General features: G+C 37.7%; 1 protein-coding gene across 17 annotated transcripts in view; it reads right to left on the minus strand.

The window, feature by feature from the left end:
* The window catches only part of Kif2a (kinesin family member 2A), a 63,433-nt gene that overhangs the window by 2,692 nt on the left and 46,629 nt on the right, over positions 1-14,112 (minus strand). For 11 of the 17 annotated variants that reach the window (NM_053376.1, XM_087635732.1, XM_087635693.1 and 8 more), the window contains 8 exons: positions 13,666-13,757; positions 12,683-12,825; positions 12,347-12,551; positions 11,220-11,330; positions 10,334-10,401; positions 4,459-4,609; positions 2,215-2,316; positions 1,471-1,606 (listed from right to left, as the gene is read on the minus strand). In NM_053376.1, the coding sequence (NP_445828.1) occupies positions 1,471-1,606; positions 2,215-2,316; positions 4,459-4,609; positions 10,334-10,401; positions 11,220-11,330; positions 12,347-12,551; positions 12,683-12,825; positions 13,666-13,757 (1,008 nt within the window). Of the gene's footprint in view, positions 1-1,470; positions 1,607-2,214; positions 2,317-4,458; positions 4,610-5,540; positions 5,655-10,333; positions 10,402-11,219; positions 11,331-12,346; positions 12,552-12,682; positions 12,826-13,665; positions 13,758-14,112 lie in introns of all 17 variants that reach the window. The other 6 variants (XM_087635672.1, XM_087635679.1, XM_087635666.1 and 3 more) reach the window with 1 other exon arrangement.

Here is a 14,112-nt window from a genome sequence, read left to right on the forward strand (position 1 = left end):
GCTGTCCTCTAGTGCATAAAGGCTTACGAGCAAGAGTGCTCAAACATGTTAAGTTGCACAGGACAAACAATGACAAGCTTGAGCTCTAAACAGCGGGTATGTAACTGTACTTTGGCTGCAAGGTAACTCCGTGGTATGCAGGGGGCCCTGGGTTCAATCATCACAACATACAATACTGTATGGTGAGACGTACATGTAAAAAACAGGAAGCTTAAGTTTCCCTTTTAGAAATACAATATTTTACAAAATTAACTTTTCAGAAACAGTCACTAATGACCATATATGACATGATGTCCAATCACTAACTTGATGAAGGGCTTGTTTTAAATTTTAAGCAGCAAATCTGTGGCTAAAAAATAGGAATTTCATTCTGATTTCATGTACACACACAGTCACTCAGGGAAGTAGGAGCAAAAATCAATATATACAAGGTATTTTTTAAAAATACACAGGCAGAAAGGGCATGAAACATGACCAGAGACAATGGAAAAATGGTAATTTTTTATTGATCAGGGCAATAGTGAGCATGTTCGTGTGAGTACACAAGTACTGTAGTGTTCAGAAGAACACGTTTCTTGCCTCTTTCAAGGGAGATACGAGATGTGTATCCTGGAGACAATATGGGTGTCAATGACCTAGAAACACAGATTTAGGTTACCCCAAATTCCATGTTTCAAGTACAAATAATTTTATGAAGGTTTTATAGTAACAGAACAAAGAAAGTCATGAAGCCATTTTTTTAAAAAAACGCAATGGTAGAAACATCTGAAAGGTGGGATTTAGCCATGGAGAAATCTCTGCTGTTGGCCTTAGATACTATCTCATAACATTTATCTTTTGACTGGTTTTATTAATACATTCCATAAGTTGTTATCAGTTTATCAAGATGTTAGGTCTGCTTTTACCTGCTAGTTATACAAAGTTAGATCCAACACAGAAGTGAACTGGGAATGACTCTTTACTAGGAGTCAAGAGAAACCAGCAAGAAGCCCAGGATCTGCAACATTCCAACTTCTCCACATCACTGAAATTGTAACCGATCAGCCCCTGAGACAGTTACTTTCCTGAAATTTTACTTTGCAGCCATGTTAAAAGAAGGTCTCTGGTGTTTACCATGGCACACACCACTCGAGTAGCTGGAACTTCCAGGGTTTTTATGGCTCTACTTCCCTCCCACAGGGCACTGGGACAACAGATGTGTGTGATTACACCTGACATTTCTTTACATGGGTTGCAGGGATCAAAACTTAGGTTCTCACTAAAAAGAAAGTACTTACCACCCACTGAATCATCCCCTGAGCTGTTTTTTTAATTTTACTGTTTTAAGAGAAACAATGATCTTATGTTTTGAATGAAGGAGCTAACATTGTCTAATAATTCTTGCTTTGTATGTCACCATACAAAACCTCATTGCTACACATCCTAATACCATGCAAAGTTCAAATCATACAAAGACGGAGAGTAAATTACCTCGTAACTCAGTTAAAATGTCTATTTTTTGCTCAAGAATAGCTTCAAGCTGTGTAGCATATGAGTCTACATCATAGTCTACTTCTTCAGTCATCTCTAGGAGAGCCTTTTCATCTTCTATCCAGCGAATGGATTCCTAACAATAAAAATCCAATAAAAGACTTGTAAATTGTTGTTTCACAAACATTTATCATATCAGACTGTGAATTCTAAGTCAAACACAGTTAAACTAATACTCTCAAAAATATTAGTAGACACAACATCTTTATTCAGTAAAATTAAATATTTTCATAAAGTTTATTTTTTAGCTAGATAGGGAATGAACCCTGGCATGCTTTGTGAATGGTAAACAAACATCCTACCACTGAACTACATCCTCAGACCTGTGTGTGTGTGTGTGTGTGTGTGTGTGTGTGTGTGTGTGTGTGTGTGTGTGTGTGTGTATTTGTTTGTTTTTTCTCTTCTTTTTTCAAGACAGGGATTCTCTTTGTGGTCTGGCCGTCCTTGAACTCACAGAGATCCATCTGCCCCGACCTCCCAAGTGCTGGGATTAAACCAGTGTGAGCCACCAACGCCCAACCTGTTCATTATACTGAAGAGAACACTGCAGATATTCACCACAACATACCTACAAATATAAACGTACACAACTAAGCCGTCTAGAAGAATAGTGTTCTATTCCAAGAGTTCGGAAAGCTCTGGGTAACATAAGGCCTGCTGGTCTCAGGGCCTTTCTGTACATACCTGGAACACTGCCCTGTGGTCTTCCACAACCTGTTCCTCCATCTCTACCATCTGGGAGACGGCTTCGTGGAAAGTAAACAACTGTGGAGAAACTTCTTCTTCCTTAAAACATGAAGTTTAAAAATATGACCTAAAGCTCAGTTTTTAAATGTCATTAAATTTTATTTTTACTTTTCTTCCTTCACTGAGGTCTACTGAGAAACTCATGTTCTGCCACTGAGCTATAAGCCCAGACTCAAAAACAGTTTTGCAGTCTTTTTTTTTTTTTTTGGCTGGGGACCAAACCCAGGGCCATGAGCTTCCTAGGCAAGCGCTCTACCACTGAGCTAAATCCCCAACCCCCTGCAGTCTTTTTAGAAAGGTAAATTAAACTTAGGAGACAAATGGGAAAAACTATTAAAATAACAAGAGGAAAAGCCACAATGTCTTTCTCTGGGTCAAAATAATATGTCTAAGTAAATCAACCAACTCTCAAGCACATAATTTTCACGCAGGAATTTACTGTTATTTGTGGACGTACCCTCAGAAACTTCTCTTGGAACAGTCCAGCTTCTAGTTACTCTAAGTTTATTTCAGGCTTTACCAGTTTGTGCTGCCTTATCTTCATTAATAATTTTCTTCACATACACATGACTTTATGACTACAGGAAAGCAAAATACACACAGAGACCATACATCCATTTTGAAAAAGCAGGTTCTACCCTGGCAGGCCTGATACTATGTAGCTCAGATGCCCTCCATCCCAAGAGCTGAGAATACAGGTATGTGCCACCATGCACAAGCTTCTTCTCATGAAAGATGTAAGGACACAATCTTTGATTGTTACAATATATTTCACAGTGATTAGCAAAATCAGTATTTTCAAGAACTAAACTTTTAAAACAAAACCTTAATTTTCATTTATGCTATATAACTCATTTACTAATTTTTACAGTAAAAAGTAGCAATTCTGTTTGAAAAGAAACAGAAGTATCTCTATACTGCTTAGGATGATGGTTTCAAACTGCTGAACTTAATCGTCCCTGTCTTAGCTTCCCATATAGTTGAACTACTTGATGTATTTTTAGACTTGACAGCATTCCTGGGTAAGCCAGTACTAGATATGTAGTCCAAGCTAGTGTCAAATTCTCAGCACTCCTCCTGCTTTGAGCCTCTCATGGAATTAAAGGTGTATACTACATGCCTAGGTAGCCAGATAGTTGGGTTTTTTTTTTTGAAAACAACAAAATAAAACTGTGGTGTCTTTCAAACTTTAGGAGGATGGACTGAATCTAGTATCTCATTTTTAGTTCTTTGTCTTTTATGGTCTTTCTACTTTGATAAGCTTTTTACCCACTGAGTGATCTCCCTGGCCTGTCCACCTTGGTTATTCTTGACACAATACTAAATTGCAGCCCTTGTTAGCCTGGAAGTTACTATGGCCTCAAGTTTGCAGCAATCTTCTTGTAAAAGTCCTGAGACTATAGTTTGTACTACATGTCAAGATCACATGCTTTCTCACTCATACTTGCCTGTCCTCATAGAATATATATTTTAAAAATAACTAGGCTGGAGAAATGGCTCAGTGGTTAAGAGCAACGGCTGCTCTTCCAGAGGTCCTGAGTTCAAATCCCAGCAACCACACGGTGCTTCACAACCATCTGTAATGTGATCTGATAACTTTTGGTGTGTCTGAAGAAAACTACAGTGTACTACTCATATACATAAAATAAACAAATAAAAAACTAAATAATTATACTTTGAAATTATATAATTTGTTTTATATTTCAATGTAGAAAAATAAAGATTTGATGATGTTAGCATTTTTGTTGGGGTTATATTTGTTTCTCTTTGTTTTGGGGTGTTGCTGGGGTCATAATTTTTAATAGTTACTTTATCTGCTTCATGCATATAATTATGTCGACAGATTTGTACAAAGATTGATATATGATGTACTTATATGTAATCTTAAACTAGTCACTAAATTTTAATGTAGGCATAAAATATGAAAATGAAATAGGCTATTATCAGAGGGCTAGTAGCTAGAAAACTATTCTGGATTCATAAGCTTGCATTCCGTCATGGCCACTGTGGAAAGAAAGTGGCCAGAAAAGCACAGCTATTCCAGCACAGCTATATTGATCTGAACAGATGGTAGCTTAGGTCACGGGGTGGATGGACTTGTGGATCCCTGCTCTAGGTGACAGTGTTCAATTAAGTTCTGCTATGGATGAAACAAACTAAGAATAAGATTATGTCACTCACATTTTGTTCACAAAGAAGTTTCAGATCATCTCTCTGAGGGGAACTCCCCACCCCCCACTGTGTCTCTAGGTCGTCAATCTGGCTTGGTGGATGGTGCATTATTGGACGGACATCACCAGCAGCAGTTGGATCCACAGTCAGTTCTTTCACCCTATAAACACACAAAAGTTACCTAAAATTAGCAAAGACTCATGCACACAAACAAGAAAATAACCATTTCAGTACAAAAGCAATTCAACTAGCATAGGAAGACTGATGATGTCACTTTATAGGTCAAATTTATCTGAAATCTGTGCGTTTGTTTAATGCAAGTTTAAACAATTTTATGCTTACTTCAACTGTAATTATTGCTCATAACCAGAGAATTTAGCAAAGTATACATATTAAATGCTTTAAAGAAATAAGCTATAATTAGAATTACATTTTATGATAGAAAAATTGTTAAGATCCATAAAGAAACCACTAATGAAACCAGGGAAGTTGATAAATCCTATGAAGATTTCAGCAGTAATACAGCTTAGCTAAAATATAATAATAAGTAAGAAATAATTTCATTCTCAGTTATTAAGACAGGGTCTCACTATGTATGCCTGGATGTCATTTGCAGATCACACAAGGTGGCCTCAAAGGCTTGTGCCACCATGACCACCTCAGTGTCTAAAGATCATCAGACTCTTGTCATTTTTAAAAGCTATATTTCCTACTGAAGTTAACGCACTTTTAAAAGGATATACTTTCTGAATCACAAGGATGTATATCTCCTTGCAGACTATTTATCACACAATAAAGATAAATATGAAAAAGTGACATCATCTTTTAAAAAGAAAAAGGAAAATATGGGACTTTAAATTCTAATAAACCTTTTAAAGAAAAAAAATGTTTTTTGTTTTTTTTTAACCTCACCCATTAAAGAAAATTAATACAGGACATAAAAATGCAGATCATGCAGTACAACCACCACCTGCTAAATGACGTGAAAATGAAAAATGACTTGAAAAAAGGAATAAATGAAATGTTTATATGCAGCACAATTCAAAACAAGCTAGTCAAAAAAAAATCTTAAGTATAGAATAAAGCAAGACCTGGTAATCGAAGGAGAAAAGTCGTCATAATCGTAAGAAGGAGAGAGATCAGGGCGACTGCCACTACCCTGGGAGAAGGGAATGTCTGAAGGACTAATTCCAAACTCCTTTACTCTGCAGTACCAAAACAGGGAGAATTAAGAGAGCTCTTGGTAAACACAGCAACGCACAGTTCAACCTTGTTTAGAAAGAGTATCCACACTGTTGTAAGAGTACAGTTAGAATAGAGTTCATAAATAGGCTTCCAGACTTACATTTTATTGATCCCCAACTAAGACAACAGAAAGAAAAAGGAAAATACAAAACAACCCCCCCTAAATCTTTCCTTTCTAGTTTACTTCTCTGTTTCTTATAAATCTTCCTAGAAACTTCTCACAGCAAGGCTACTACCTGAATCTGAAGGTCCCTTGCTTTAACTGCATGACCCAATCAATAGATGTTCTTCACGTGGACAGCGGCATATTTTATCAGCCTCAGTGAATCTACACTGTGAGTGTGTGCACCTGCGCTTGCATGCCTGTGTGCATCTCAGCGTCATACACACACATATATGTATCTGTGGAATGAGAACGTTGTCCATTTTATTTCCTAAGACCAGGACTCAAGCAGGCCTGCTGCTGAGCCGGCCTGTACTCCTCCCGTCCCTAGCTCTGGGGCTGCAGGTGTTCGCCGCGGTGCTCAGCTTTCTACATAGGCGCTTGGTCTTCATGCTTGAGCAGCAAGCACTTTACCGTGTGCACCATCATCCCTGCCCTGAGTTCTTCACAAACCAGCTATGAGAATGAAATTCATTATAATGTCTTAGGGTATCCAATGTGCTAACTTTAACTTACTCATTTAGAACTGCATTAGCTATGAAGCCTGGTTGTGTTTTTGTGGTTGGCGATTCTGATTATGAACGTGGGAGGTAAGTTTTAGGAATGGAACTTTAAAATGTTTTTGCTAATGACTATAACAGTTACATATAACTGAATTACATCTATCTTGCATCACCCGGCATTTTATAGTAGCCACTGTTTTTTTTATTTTTTTATTTATTTATTTATTTATTTATTTATTTATTTTTGGTTCTTTTTTTTGGAGCTGGGGACCAAACCCAGGGCCTTGCACTTCCTAGGCAAGCGCTCTACCACTGAGCTAAATCCCCAACCCCGCCACTGTTTTTTCAAATACTAGAACTTCTAACTTCTGGGCATTATGAGGACCTGGTAAGAATCTTATATTATCTTCATTTCATAGATGAGAAAACTGACTTGAGAAATCAAGTATGTCACTTGAATATGGTGTAACTAAAGCACAAACTTACTCGAGTCCAAATCATTTCTATGCCGTTTAAGATACTACGTGAATTCTATTTTTCTTAGAGGTATCTTTCTTCATAAGCCAAAACCACCTAGTCAAGTGTCATTAATATCATACAAATCAACTGAACACACACACACACACACACACACCCCTACTTGTATCCACATTCACGGTCACAGGTTTAATTTCAGATTGTCTCTTTACCCTCTTACTGGACTCATATGCATGCATACATATATTTCTTATTTCTTATATGCTTCAGAATCTCCTCATTGAGAAACACTATTAGTGATACCCACAGAATTTTTCTCTATTACATATCCTCCTGTGCAAGCCAAAAAACTAAAAAGCAAGCTTTCAATAACTTCTGTGTTTCTATCACTCTAAGTGCTTCCTTTACCGAGAGGGCACATCCTTTGCTTCAGAAACTGGTTCACAAGCATCTAGTACAGCTTTTCTTCTTGGAACAACCACTCCCTCACTATTCTTTATGGTCCACATTTCTCTCTTTTTTCTTCTGGAAACTTCTGTGTAGCTAATGATGACCTTAAACTCCTGATCCTCCTGCATTCCCTGACATGCTAGGACAGCAGGCAAGTGCCACATACTTGACAGTGTATCTCAATTCTACTAATTGGCTGAGTTGGACTTATCTTGATTATTAACTCCAATATGCTTTGTTATAAACTATCCCCAAACTCCTATAAAACACTTCTAAAATATAGTTTTAACTAAAATAGACTAATAAGTAATTTCCAAGTGTCGTGCTCAACACTTTACAAAGATCACTTCCTTCAGTTCCCAGGCCAGTGCTTTAACACAGGTGCGCTCGCTGATCCCAGCATGCAGAGCACGCTACGCCTTGGTGCCATGACGCAGGGAGGGAAGGCAGCAGGTACTCTGTCCTAAAAAGTCCTCTGCCATCTCCATGCGGAGTCTTAAAGGAGAAGTAAACAATTCGTAGACTGGGATGTAGCTTATCAATAGAGCATTTGTCTAGAATGGTCACTGCCCTAGTACAGTCTCTAGGAAGACAGTGTATAGTAAATTCCCTCCCTATCTCGCTAGGCACTATGGCGCACATCTCTATCCATCAACTGGAAGGCAGAGGCAGGAAGAGCAGGCATTTAAGGACATCCTCAGACACACAGTGAATTGGGAGGACGGGCTGGGTTAGCAAATACCTCAGACTGGTAGTCTAAGTAGTCAGAAATCTGACAACTTCATGTTAACAGAAATTTTTATTAGCTAAAGTCCTAAGACATGGATGGGGTTTGTTTTAATTCTATCAGGTATCTAAAACAAGTTTTTTTGATTCGGTAATACGAACCTACCACAAAAAGTATTCCCTATCCCTCCTTGAGGAACTCTGGGAAAAGCATCTAAGAATGATTTTTAAAAACTCCTACATACTAAAAGAAATATTAATGTCTGAGGCTAGGAACTCATAGCTCGAACTTTGAAAATTATTAAAAACTGGCCCTAAAGCTTTATTATATTTTGTATTTTAAGTAGCTATTCTATTTTGTACTTTCGTAGATTTTTCTCCCATGAGATGAGAAGAGAACCCAGGGCCTACTTCATGCTTAGCAAACAGGGCCCCTGAGTTCCATCCCTAGGACAATCAACTAGTGCTTCTTAAAAATCCCTTCTATCATTTAAAATCTCTCTGGCTGAAACAAAAGAACCACAATATAAAAGTCTAAAATAATCATCAAAATATAGTTACTAATGTTACTCAAAGGTACTCATAGGTATGAAAACAACTTTATTTTAAAGAAATCAGGTGACCACGAGGTAGAGAGCAATAGGTTTGAGCAATTTTCTTTTCTGAAGGAACACAGAACTTTTATGGAAGCTAGTTAAGAGCTGCTTCCCAGATTCTTCTTGTTTCAACTGAAGAGATTTTGGTGGGGAGGGGGAGGCCTTTCCACATAGAGTTTGAGAAATCCAGATATAACTGAGAAACCCCCCTGCATCTGCTTCCTGAGTGCTGGGATTAAAGTGGCTTCAACTGCAGAGAGTTTATATGATAATAAACTCTGCCTGCCTCTGCCTTCCCAGTGCTGGGATTAAAGGCGAGCGTCACCACTGCCTGGCCAGTTTTAAGGTACTTTTCTATGTATAAGAATTTATATTTTTTTTAAAGATTTATTTAGTTATTTAGTTATTATATATAAGTACACTGTAGCTGTCTCCAGACACACCAGAAGAGGGCATCAGATCTCATTACAGATGGTTGTGAGCCACCATGTGGTTGCTGGGAATTGAACTCAGGACCTCTGGAAGAGCAGACAGTGTTCTTACTTAACCGCTGAGCCATCTCTCCAGCCCAAGAATTTATATTTTTAAGATGGAAAATAAAATCTCTATTTTGACTAAACAACAAAAAATGTTCTGAGAAAATTAAGACAATTTCCACATTAGAAGTAGGCCATGGGGTTGGGGATTTAGCTCAGTGGTAGAGCGCTTGCCTAGGAAGCGCAAGGCCCTGGGTTCAGTCCCCAGCTCCGAAAAAAAAAAAAGAAGTAGGCCATAAGTTATTTTATCTCTAGGCTAAAATCGTAAGTGTAACATCACTGTAGGCATTCAAACCTTCAGGGGCAAAGAGTAGATCCAGATGAGGTAGGGGAGGAGCACGTGTGGAGTTTCTCCATACATATGTATCAGAGTCTCAAAGAGAAATGTACTTATAAAGTTATGTAAATAATCACTCCAAAAAGAGTCTATGTGTGTGGGGGGAAGGGCGCCACAAAATAATAATTCTATCATAACTCAGAATTTCAAGGGCCTCTGAAACTATCATGACTGTAAGGCATAAACTCTTCTAGTTCTCAGTGTTTGTTAAGATGTAACAACTCAATTGTTTACTGAAGTTGGACATGTTACTGATGTGAATAACATAGCCACATGCAGCACCAGAAAGAACTGTTTACTTAAATGATACATGCATGCCGTGTGTGTGTGTGTGTGTGTGTGTGTGTGTGTGTGTGTATTTAATTGAATACCATCAGGAATAATTCCAGCACAAAGCAGAACAATTTAAAAAATTAACTCCCTAATTTCTAATGATCTATAAAAATATTTAATAATATTATATAATAATAACAAGAATTTCCATCACTGAAACTTAGTAAATATTATGAATCATAACTTGCTGAAATGGAAACATACAATCACATTATGGGACAAATAATAAAGATGTAAGTCTTATCTAATTATACAACATTTTTCTACCTTTTTTTCAATTTTACAAAACAATTCTAAATCATTTTAAAGAAAATGTAAAACTTTATTTTGAAATTTTGAAGAGAAATGGGATAAAGCTTGACCTATAGGGTCTTCTGGTAGCTGTGATACAGACTTCATGGTAGAGGGTAGAATACCATGGAACTGGTGATCATTTTGCCTCCGCATCATCAAAGGCTACAACACCATGCCTGGCTTCCCTAGATTTCAAATTTAAAATGTAGGAATCACTTTCATACCTATTTGCATATCTTAATGTATTAAGAGTGTTTTCACAGGATGCCATTCCTGGAGAGATCGTGGCAATCTACAAAGGAGAAGCAAAGATAAAATCATAAATAATCAAGATAATAATTGTGACAAATAGCTCAGTAAGATCTAACTTACAATCTACTTTTAAATGGTTATACTGACATAACTCTAAATATATCTATTTATTACATATAACCATTATAAGATTTAGTTACAAATTTTCTCAAGGTACCAGAAAGTCATTTAAAATCCAGCAGAAATGCCAGCAGAAACTGAAGGCAAATATTTAGAAAAAGGAACAAGGCAGACTGGCCCTCCTATTTCTGCTAATGGAATGGTACTCTTCCAGAGACAACGCCCCGCCATGTCACACAGGACTACTGAAGTCTCTTTAGAGTTCCTGGTGAAAGGCAGGTTGGAAGTGGAGAGTGAATGCGGGGAAAGGCAGACTGTCCAGTAAGACAGGAAGGAGGCAGGCTGAGGCGGGGAACTCCAACTGTACACAAGGTTGCACAGACTGTGGGTGGTTACCCAGCTTGCCATGGCTACAACAAGCTCTAAGCAATAGAGCCAAGCACATGAAGAGATGTTTGCTACCATCCCCACCCAGGAAACAAGGGCGTGCGAGTGAGTTAACATCTGCTGAATGAAGTGTTCAGGTGTTAGAACTGAAAGGTGGGATAGTATAGATGCAATATAATGCTTTCCACCAAATTGGTAGGGATCGCATCTTAAGTGGAATCTATCTAAATAGAAGGGTAATTAACTATAATTAGAAAAACCTGTAACTTTCATAGATATTTGTTTTACTCCTTCAAGATAAAAACAAAAGCAAAACCAAAACAAATAACAAAAAATCCAAAGCCAACTTACCATGCAAGTGCGAGAATTCTCACCTATGAAGGAATCTCTCAACACCTGAGTGAGTTTACTTGCTCGGAAAGGAGTGTGGGGTTTATTTCTACCTAAGGCTCGGATGCACTCCTAAAAAGTAAGAAAACATCCCTTAGCAGTTTCGCCTTATTAAAGGGTCATTTTAAGCACTTTAAAAAAAAAAAGATTTATTTATTTATTATATATAAGTACACTGTGGCTGTCTTTAGACACCAGAAGAGGGCATCAGATCCCATTATAGATGGTTGTGAGCCACCATGTTGTTACTGGGATTTGAACTCAAGGACCTCTGGAAGAACAGTCAGTGCTCTTAACCGCTGAGCCATCTCTCCAGTCCCCATTTTAAGCACTTTTTAAAAGACCAATGAGCTGTGAAAAGTCTTAATTTTATAGTTCTTAACAATGGTTTCTTAAATATTAATTCAAGAAAATGAATAACAACAAAAACAAACCTCAATTATTCTAAAACCTGACAATATAGCACTGTTCAAATGTCAGGCAACAGGAAAGTCGTAACAAGTTGAGGTTTTAAATGGAATGCCCAAAGCTACAGTGGCCTTATTGTAATCCTTCAACTTTCTAATTTTCGAGTAAGGGGGAAAATATAATAACCCTTTAAATTATTTTGGTCTACGTTTCACTTGCTTTTTTTGTGAACAGTATTCTGGGTTTTTTTTTTATTTTTATTTTTTGTTTTAAAACATTTTTCACCTTGTCCTACCCCTTTAAGGTTGATGCCTGTGGGTCTTTAGGAGGCATAGACCTAGAGAGGACACCATATACCTCCTTTTTGGGTTCTGTCTGATAGGTAGGAAAATTCTTTTCTTAGTTCAATTCCATAGTTGTCTGCCACTACGAAAGCCAGACTAACTAGAGCCCTTTTACCATCTAGCTAAGCAACCCCAGAAACGGACTGTTGATTTGTTTCCTAAGAACAATAAAAATATGTGCATGGAAAAATTCTATGTACAATAAAATCTATAACTTCTAGTATGACAATTTAAATTTGTGAACCTTTTCTTTTACAAGGTGATACAGGTTTTACAAGTGAGTAATCAGACTTAAGGTCAGAAGCAAAAGGTCTTTCATAATTACATTTTCCTTACCTTGAGTGCTAAAAGGCTTTTATTAATTTCAGCACCTTCAAGCCTGGTTTGCCTGTCTGCACTGGACGTATCAGCTCCTCTTTCGTTCCCAGCCAGGTCGATGAGAGAAAATTTACCATGTAGTTTCCCCTTCCTCCTAAGAATGATCTGAAACACTGCATGGCTCCGAGATGAGTGTGCATTTGCAGATGTCTGACCAGATGTTCTAATGGGATTAAGGACAGATTGACACATTAACACTTGGATTTGCAGTTATCACAGTATTCTCTTTTGGCTCTGCTTTGCTGGGAGGCTGAACCCACAGGACCTGACCCAGGAGTTCCTGTTCAGACTCACCTGCAGCTGTTGCCGATGTCGATGAGCTTCAGCACGTCTTCCACACACTTGACCTCCCGTTCCTGCAGCCCTACCACTTGCACCTGCTGCTTTCCATCCTCTAGGACTCTTAACTTTGTTTTCCTATTTAGTAAGTCAAACACCTGGAGAAAACCAGGTTTGAATCAGAAAACTAGCTTTGAAAAAAAAATCACCTCTACAAAAGCGAAAATAAGACTTATTTTCAGAAAAATGTTCAACATTGAAAGTTGAAAAAACATCAACTATTATATTTACAATCATATAAATCTTGTGGTAGTGGAGTTCATAAAACAAAGCAATGTACTGAATATCACCAAACTGTATACTTAAAAATGGCTAATATATATGAATAGACACATATTATATATAAAACATATATATAAACATATAAACAGGGCTGGAGAGATGGCTCAGTGGTTAAGAGCATTGACTGCTCTTCCAGAGGTCCTGAGTTCAATTCCCAGCAACCACATGGTGGCTCACAACCATCTGTAATGAGATCTGATGCCCTCTTCTGGTGTGTCTGAAGACAGCTACAGTGTACTCAGAAACATAAAACAAATAAATCTTAAAAAAAAAAAAAAACCATATAAACATATAAAACCACAATTTTTTTCTTACAAAGGTCTGGGAACTAGAAAGCAATTCAGTTGGTAAAGTGCTTGCCAAGCAAGTACAAGGACCTGAGCTTGATCCCCAGAAACAGGGCAGTAATCACAGTATTGGGCAGGTAGAGACCCTGGAGCACACTGGCCATCTAGCCTATCCTAACTGTCCAGCTACAGGCCACAGTGAAAGTCCCTGACTCAAAAAAGCACAAGACGTACGGCTCCTGAGACATAACCCCTGAGGCTGACCATGAGACTCTATATGTACACATTCACCTTCACATGTGCGTAACCACATACATGCAACTCATAGACCCACCCCATCCACAAAAGAACACAAACCTTCTCACATACCTTTCCACTATAAATTTCAAAAAATGTTGCATATACTTGGAGTTCTAGTTTCTTATAGTTTGGCTTCTTCAGCATTAAAAACACATCTCGAGCTGTTGAAAATTTTAAGATACAACAATTGTATAAATTCCTTTTCTATTTTTAGAAGAATCAGTTAAAATTAGGTTAATAGTGTCAATAAAAATAAAGCTGTAAAAGAAGCTATTCTCTTTTACATTCCACGAAAGGCTGCTACTGTTTATCCTTGAAAGGGGTCAATGTGAAGCTCAGTTGGTAGCCTAGCATGCACAAAGCTTGGGGTCAGCTGTATGTGTGTAGGGAGGAGGGGCGATCCAGTAACAATTACATAGTTTATAGTAATCTCTAATGGAGATTACTCCATCTTTATTAGTGACCCAATATATTAAGATGTTTTTGTCACCAAGAACTTAATCTGACATTTCTTTT

The sequence above is a fragment of the Rattus norvegicus genome, chromosome 2, assembly GCF_021556685.1.
Source record: "Rattus norvegicus strain SHRSP/BbbUtx chromosome 2, alternate assembly SHRSP_T2T, whole genome shotgun sequence".
In the NCBI taxonomy this organism is placed as follows: domain Eukaryota; kingdom Metazoa; phylum Chordata; class Mammalia; order Rodentia; family Muridae; genus Rattus; species Rattus norvegicus.